Source organism: Octodon degus, unplaced genomic scaffold (assembly GCF_000260255.1).
Source record: "Octodon degus isolate 3935 unplaced genomic scaffold, OctDeg1.0 scaffold00305, whole genome shotgun sequence".
In the NCBI taxonomy this organism is placed as follows: Eukaryota; Metazoa; Chordata; class Mammalia; order Rodentia; family Octodontidae; genus Octodon; species Octodon degus.
In genome coordinates, this window is record NW_004524881.1 from 1063579 (window position 1) to 1072455 (window position 8877).

Below are 8877 nucleotides of genomic sequence, written 5' to 3' on the forward strand. Positions count from 1 at the left end.
TTACAGTCTCCGTGCACCCCAGGGTCAGGGCTGGCATGGCAGGCTGGGGATCAAACCTCTGACCCCTGTGACTGCCTAAGCAGGTGCTTTAATGCGCTGAGCTATAATCCGCTGAGCTATCTGGCCGGCCTCTACAGAATACATCTTGAAGATAAATGTTAACTAGCATAAACATTAGAGAGAGATGTGCTACAGACAGTGCTCGAATCCAGCTACTAATTTTTTTTTTTTTTCTGATTTCCCTGGCTAAATACTGCTAAGTTTAGAATATTTTGCAAAATATATGAAAATATTTTTTAGTTATTGCCTTCCACATAATACTATTTCCCAAAGACTTTGTTTTCTGTGATCCACAGACATAGACTCTTTTCAACTTGTGCTTTTCTTTTAGATAGAAGAACTGGAGAAGCAGTTAGTCTTGGCCAACTCAGAGCTCACTGAAGCACTCATAGAAGGACCAGTTCAGTGAGGAATCTGGAAATTTGGACGACCAGCTTCAAAAACTATTGGTGAGGTTATAACCTACAATATGAATGAGATTTGTGAAGTTTTTCTTCAGAACATTTTACAAACTAGTTTTCTTCATAAAATTACAAATTTTATAAAGCATTCATGTATATATACAACAGAATATTATAGACACAGTTCATGTGCCACATATTAAATATAGTACTGTGTACTTCTTTTTCTTAAGTACGATTATTATGGTATAAGGAAAGGGGATCTTCAGGCAGTCACAGGGGATCTTCAAGCAACCTTTTTTATTTGTTTTTTTTGTGTGTGTTTTGAGATGGGGCTCACAATGTAAGCCAGGCTAACCTTGAACTCACCACGTAGCCCAAACTGACCTTGAGGCAATTCTCTTGCCTCAGCCTCCTGAGTGCTGGTATTATAGATGTGTGCCACCACGCCCAGCTACCATTTCTGAAGCAGGATAACAAATTACTATTGTCATTCCTTTAAGCTTTTAAACATTTGTTTATTATAGGAATGCACTTGGCAAGCAAGACAATGTCTTTGTTCAGAAATTCAAGACTTAAAAAGCAGGATAACTTCTTAAATCCAAGGCATTTTCCTTTTCATTGTGTATTATTCAAGGTCTAGTCCCATGAAATTGACTTGAAATGCTAAAATTTTCAAGTAAGAAAAATATGAACTTATTTTTCTAGAAACTCATCACACCTCATCATGCCTTTCTTGTTCTAGGCAGATCTACACAAGAGGGAGAAAGAGCTGAATCTGGAGAAGGAGCAGAACAAGCGACTGTGGGACCGCGACACAGGCAATAGCATCACCATTGACCACCTGCGGCGCGAGCTGGACGACCGGAACATGGAAGTGCAGCGCTTGGAGGCCCTGCTCAAGGCCATGAAGAGCGAGTGCCAGGGCCAGATGGAGCGGCAGGTAACACACTTGGATGTCCACTGGTTGGAACTTTATTTATTTATTAATTTTGAAGTGGGGTCTTAGTCCATGCTGATCTCAAACTAATGAGCACAGAGGCTCTTTCCACCTTGGTCTCCCTGGTAGCTGAGGCTTCAGGCATCCTACTACACCTCAAACTTTCTTGTGTTTGGGTTTTATTGTCAGATAGCTCTACAGTAGAGCTGTGGGCCTGTGAACAATTTCTAAAAAGTTGATTTCTTTTTTTTTTTTTTTTTTCTTTGAATTTAGGACAGGGTGGACAGGGTCTCACTACATAGATCAGACTCGTAGTGATTCTACTGTTTTCAGCCTCCCTAGCCCTGGGATTATAGGCATGTGCCTCCACGCCCAGTCTCCACCATTGTCTCAGCGTACACCAGAGACAGGGCTGGCATGTCACACAGGGGATCAAACCCTGCTGCTGCGCTCTGCTGTGCTCTGCCGAAGCAGGTGCTAAAAGTTTATTTCTATTTCCCTATTTTTGACTGCTTACTAAATGAAACACTTTAGATATTGTATCAACTTGTATATTATTGAAAAACTAAAAATCTAATCCAGATACTTTTTCATTTTCTCATAGAAATGGATAACTTACAAATTCCTTATTTCTAGCGCAAAAACCCCAGAAAACTGTTGGGAAGTCCAAGGATCACAACAGTTGGAGGTTTACAACAGATATATTTCAGTTGGGGATTTCTTCCTAAAGTGGTAGCCCCTTATCCCAACTCTACCCTGAGTAACAGGCTGCTGAGTATATACCATTGGTGCAAAAGCAGCAAAATGTGGGTAGCTTTCTTCCCTTGCATTCCTGCAGTGCTGTAAGAACACAGTTCTAATGCTGGTGACAGCCACAGAGGCATACAGACTAATGGGATCCAAGTAAAAGATTCACTCTTAGTTTAGATGCAGGCCAAGGTATTTTCCTATTCTGTGGCCTAACTTGGGCAGGATGAAAGACACTGAACAAGTAAGTGTAAGCTAGAATCTTACCCTTCCCAAACCAACACTAGAAGATGTAAATGTGGGTAAAAGCCCTTACTCCTTTTCCCTCACAAGCAGGATTAAAAAAGGAAACAGAGGGGGAAAAAGAAGTAAGAGCAGATCTTATTCCTCTCTCTTTGACCACTACTACTTTTTTGTAATCTAAAGTAATAATAGAAATGACCACAGAGGGTGCTTCCCAGGTTTCCTACCCTGAAAATTATGGTGGAAAAGCATCATTATTTCACTAAACTCTCACTGTGGTGTGAAGTACACAGGGGTCTACACCAGCTGGCAGTCTGAGATGTGATAGCAAAGTGATTCATGTTAGTGTACCCACACTTCATCCAATCTGGGTTTTCACAGCTCGCGGTTAACTTGCCCAAGGCCCTGGCCTGTACTGTCCTCCCAGATCCAGGAGGCTGTCTCTCTCATCTCCCATCAGATGGCAGCAATCCAGGGGAAGAACGAGAGTCTGGAGAAAGTGTCCTCCCTAACAGCGCAGCTTGAGTCCACCAAGGAGATGCTGCGCAAAGTGGTGGAGGAGCTGACGGCCAAGAAGATGACCCTGGAGAGCTCAGAGAGGACAGTGTCAGACCTGACGGCTTCCCTGCAAGAGAAAGAGCATGCCATCGAGGCCACCAATGCAGAGATCACCAAGCTCCGCTCCCGAGTGGACCTGAAGTTGCAGGAGCTGCAACACCTGAAGACCGAAGGGGAGCACCTGCGTCATGCCCAGACCGAGTGTGAGGCCTTGCGGCTGCAGATGGCAGAAAAGGACAAAGTGATTGAGATTCTGCGCCAGCAGATTGAAAACATGACACAGCTGGTGGGCCAGCATGGACGCACAGCCGGGGCCATGCAGGTAGAAAAGGCCCAGCTGGAGAAAGAGATAAATGACAGGAGGCTGGAGCTGCAGGAGTTTAAGGTCTGTATAGTTGTGTTGGGTTAGCATCTGAAATTTCTTTTCTCTCATAAACAAATGTGACCTTATTTTGGTGAAAAGGAGATTTGGTTTGTCTGAAATGGGAAGTGTTTGTACCTGTGTAAATATGTGTGGGTTTTTTTTTTTTGGAACCAGGGATTGAACTCAGGCCCTTGCACTTGCCAGGCAAGCGCTTATCCTACTGAGCCATCTCCCTGGCCCCTGTGTGGGTTTTTAAAAATGTACTTAGTATAAGGTCTACAGGGTCTCACTACACAGATCGGACTTATAGTGAGCCTCCTGTTTTTCAGCCCCCCAAACTCTAGGATTACAGGCGCATGCCACCACACCCAGTCTCAACTGCCTGCGGGGCCTGCACTGCACACCAGGGATCAGGCCCCCAATCCTTGCATCTGCCTAAGCGGTGTTTTAATCTGCTGAGCTATCTGGCTGGCCCTCTGTGTGGTTTTCTGAGAAAGGATCCATGCTTTTATCAGATTCTAAATGGAGAGGCCCAAAATTCTACTGTTTAAGGTTTTATTGATAGTTTTTAAATAGCCAAATTCTGGGCTGGAGAGATGGCTCAGTGGTCTAAAGCACCTACTTGGAATAAGCTTGGCAAAGCACAGGGACCACGGTTCAATCCCCAGCACCACATGCCAGCCAGCCCCGCCCCCTGGTGGGCTGAGCTGGCCACACACACACACACACACACACACACCCCCCACTCTCTCTCTCTCTCTCTCTCTCTCTCTCTCTCTCTCTCTCTCAAATAAATAAAAATAAAAAAAAATTAAAAAAAAATAAATAGCCAAATTCTCCATGAAAAGTATATATAAAAGCTTGTCAATGGCCAGCCCTATAGACTTTATTTTTCATTTATTTATTTATTTATAACTTTATTTATTTATTTATTTATTTAGTGTGTGTGTGGCCAGTTCAGCCCACCAGGGGGTGGGGCTGGCAGGCATGTGGTGCTGGGGATTGAACCAAGGTCTCTGTGCTTTTACTTAGCTTAGCTTGTTCTAAGTAGGTGCTTTAGACCACTGAGCCATCTCACCAGCCCCATAGACTTTAGAGTAGGTTTGTATGCAGGGCAGAACCTATCAGGGGAGAAAGAATATTCATTCTGCCTTCTTACCAAGGAAGATGTGTTGCTAATGTTCTTAAGGCAACAAATGCTAGAATCCTCCTGAGTCTTACACTCTAAGATTAAATCAGTTCAGTCATTACAAAAACCTTCAGAGAGGCACTCTTGTTACCCCACTTTGCAGACAAGGAAACTGAGCGCAGCAATGTGCAGTAACTTGCCTGAGAGCAGCACTGCCTTGGGAGTGCATCCAGGGCAGTACTTATAGACTTCTCAAAAGCTATGAGATGTGTTTAAATTTATTTTTTATTAATTTTATTGAGAAACAAATAGCAATGACACAGTTTCAAAACCAATTAGTAGCACAGTTTCAATAATTATTACATTGCATGTTGTTGTCTTCATAGTAATTATTCATAGTACAAGATGCAGACATGATATCCTGTCCAAACACTATTACTACAAATCTTTCTTCTCATTGAATTATGAGAAAGTGGCTGTATATCTATCCTAACTACTTTGTATATACAGATACAAAATGGTCCTTCATTTATATCCCCTTTTTTATTTAGTTTTGTCAGATATGGGTATTCCATTGCCATTTAAATATTGTAGGTGCATGAATTCAGCAAAATAATCCAATATAGTCCAGTAGTCCATAATAGAAGTGGGTTATCCATAGAATTGGCAATGTCAGAAGTTGTTGACTTGAGCCTTTTACAGCTCAGCATATTAATATGGCTTTACTTTTTATACCTTCATTTTATACTTTTCTGCTGGATGGTTAAGACCAAGATAAAATAAATATTATGTTAAAAGACACATTACCATTAATCCCCATTAAAATACTCCACCTCATTTTGAACACATATCCCATTGTTCTTGCCATTTTCTGAAGCAGTTCTGGAAGTTCTCTTTCACAAGTTTTGTTTACAAGCTCTAATAAAAAAAAATATGATGGGGCTGGTGAGATGGCTCAGTGGTCTAAAGCACCTACTTAGAACAAGCTTAACAAAAGCAAAGGGACCACGGTTCAATCCCCCAGCACCACATGCCAGCCAGCCCTGCCCCCTGGTGGGCTGAGCTGGCCACACACACACACACACACACACACACACACACACATAAATAAATAAAATTAAAAAAAAATATGATGAACACTGTTGGCAAGTTGCATCCAGTGGAAAGGCAGGCTCATGAAAACATTATGATCTGTCCTCATCTACCTGATTCATTGTATCTGGCACTATATGAGTTCTGCTCTTCTCCAAAGTCAAAAAGACCATTAAAGGCAAGTTTTGAGTTGACTCAGGACATGGAGGCAGCCACAACAACACAACTAAAAACACATAAAAGAAGATTTCCAGGGCTGGTGAGATGGCTCAGTGGTCTAGAGCACCTACTTGGAACAAGCTTGGCAAAGCACAGGGACTGCGGTTGGATCCCCATCACCACATGCCAGCCGGCCCCGCCCCCTGGTGGGCTGAGCTGGCCACACACACACACACACACAAATAATAATAATAATAAATAAATGTTTAAAAAAAAAAAAGAAGACTTCCAGCGTGCCTCAGAAAGTGGCAGGAGTGACGGGATAAGTGTATTTGAAGAGAGGCAGAATATTTTGAGGGAGAATATGGCAGTGCATCTTTTCTATAGTTCATATTTTTCAAGTTTAAATACTCATTTTCATTTTTAATAATATTGCATTAAGTTAAATACCTGGGTTTTAATGTCCCAACCATTTTCTCTAGTCTGGTGGGAACCAAAATCCTGGAAAGTATGATTTTCTTTGTCCCCGTAAGGTAAGGGACTGTAGAGCAGCACATGAGCCTGTAGTGACTGCAGTTCATCAAAGCTGGCTCTTCCCTTAGACAAGGAAGGACTGAATGCCTATCAGCTGGTCCAAGAGGTAGAACAGGAACAGTTATGTACCCAGGATGTGTGGTGGTGCCTCAGGCTACCCCAGGGAAAGCCTTCCCCACTCACCCCGTGGGGCCATCTGGGTTTCCTGTGACACTGGAAACAGCTTGGCAGAGGTCAGACAGCCCTATTTGGGGCATGCACTATGCAGGCCCATCACAGGTGGGCAGTGAGACCAGCCTATAGTGCCCCACTCATCCTTTTTAAATAGCTAAATTGCCACATGTTTACATTTCAAATGCAGCACTGGCTTCTACATGCATGCTACCATTATAACAGGTAAAATAGCAAGTACTGTATTATATGTAAGCCAGGATCCAACCTCCTAGAAGACCAGATGCTCAGTGTAAATATAAAGTAGGGGCTCAGTACAAGTTTTTGAATAAATGAATGAATGAATATAGAATAAAAATAATGAAAGGCTGTGACAAATGATACAGTGAATTGACATCTAAATTTAAAAGCAAGATGAAGCCGGATGTGGTGGCACATGCCAACAATCTCAACACTTGGAATCTGGAGGAATACTGTGAGTTTGAGGCCACCTTGGACTACATAAACAAGTTCAAGGTCAGCCTATACTGTATTGGGAGACCCTGACTCTAAGTACGTAAGTAAGTAAGTAAATAAATAAATAAATAGGAAAAAAAGCAGAATACTCCTTTCCCTCCCAGTTGTTATCAGTGTCTTATAATGAAATTTGATGTCCTGAGAAATAATGAAAAATACTAAATACATTAGTACCATAAGAGTACTAGTGGTATCAATTGGAATTTGTACATGTCCATACTTTTTACTTCTTCCTCTATCGCTGCCTTATGTTTAGATTTTAAAAGATAAGAAAGATGCCAAGATTCGGGAGCTTGAGGCCAGAGTGAGTGACCTAGAATTGGAAAAAGTGAAACTGGTGAACGCAGGGTCTGAGCGGCTCCGGGCCGTGAGGGACATCAAACAGGAGAGGGATCAGTTACTAAATGAGGTGAAGAACAGCAGGAGCGAGCTGAACAACCTTTCAGGTATGTTGTGTCAGTTCCAGTTCCAGCCCTACTACAGTATAGGAGTCCTGCCAGAGAAGCCAACATGATTCCAAAAGAAGGGTGTCTCTGCTGACACTGCAAATAGAGATGGAGATGCTGCTCCTGACAGGATCCTGTTCTGAGCTTCCAAGGCAAGGGTGAGAGAGCCAGATGCCAGAAAGGCAGATGTTCAGCACAAATCATATTGTTTGCACAGTTTTGTTTCTATGGAATGGAAACCTTAAGTCCCTTGAGTCAGTTTGATTAGAGGTTTAATAATGAAGTGACATATGTAGAACTTATGTAAATTTTTTGAGGGGAAAATTCTAAAACCTTACATTAAATAGTGGGACTACTAGCTCATGATTGATGTGGTCTAGTATCACATATTTCATCTACACACAGTCAGTAACTGCCCCAGACACTAATCAGTTCTAGAAAGACCTCAGTGACAAGTCTAATGGAGAGTCAAATCCATGTAGAAAAAAAAAAATCCATGTAGAAAAAAAAAAATCCATGTAGAGAGAGGAGCCTGGGTTTCACAGTGCATTGGATGTGTGCTGCATGCAGAACTAGTAGTGACACAGAGAGCACTAGCCTCCTAAAGGAAGTGATCTGGGCTGGCCTTGAAAAAAGGGAAGGAGTTTGGCCGGTGAATGAGGTGGAAGAACATTGCAAGCGGAGGCAACATCATGGGCAAAGGTGTAGAGGCATGAAAAGTGCAATATGAACTCAGAAGTGTTAGTTGAAGCAGAAACTCAAAGGAATGAGGTAGAGCCAAAGGTATGGAGCTAGTGAGGGTGCCAAGTACTGTAGAAGACTGTTGCAGCAGATAAATGAAAATGAAGAAAAGAAATGCTAAAGAGACAGAGATCCAGCTAGAGAACTTCATAATAGTTCCAGGAAATCCGATGAAAAAAGGCGGTGACAATAAAAATAGAAAAGAATTAAGAATATTTTTAGATGTTGGATCACTTTGTGGTATTGGGAAAACATTACTAGCAACAGATAAGGAGGAACCTAGGGAAGGGGCAGGCTTGGGGGCTACAGTGTGAAACATAAGTGCATTGGGCACAAACAACTATGTGGAGATATCAGGGTAGGTAGAGCTATCTTTTTTTTTTTTTTTTTTTTTTCAGTACCAGGATTGAACTCAGAACCTTGCACTTTCCAGGCAGGTGCTTATGTGTTTTCTTTGTATATAAACCTGTACTGCACTTACACAGATAAATATAGATGAATGAACATGCTATGCCACCCCCGGGCACCAAGATGGCCATTGAAACCAGGTGTAGTGGTGCACCCCTGTAATCCCAGCTGAAATGTCTCCTTATCTCTATCTCTGTCTATCTGTCTGTCTGTCTATCTATCTATCTATCTATCTATCTATCTATCATTTTTTGTGGTGCTGAGGATCAAAGTCTGGGGAGGCTAAGACAGGAGAATCACTGCAGGTCTGAGCTGTGTAAGACCCTGTACCAAACAGATACAAGATTTTTTTTTTAAATTTAAAATAT

The 8877-nt window shown here is 42.1% G+C and overlaps 1 protein-coding gene across 1 annotated transcript in view; it reads left to right on the forward strand.

Annotated features, from left to right (window-relative positions):
- Positions 1–8877, forward strand: part of Ccdc158 (coiled-coil domain containing 158) — an 84509-nt gene that overhangs the window by 17755 nt on the left and 57877 nt on the right. The window contains 5 exon segments of the mRNA XM_004649027.3: positions 392–453; positions 455–509; positions 1207–1404; positions 2852–3334; positions 7171–7360. Coding sequence (XP_004649084.2) covers positions 392–453; positions 455–509; positions 1207–1404; positions 2852–3334; positions 7171–7360 — 988 coding nt within the window.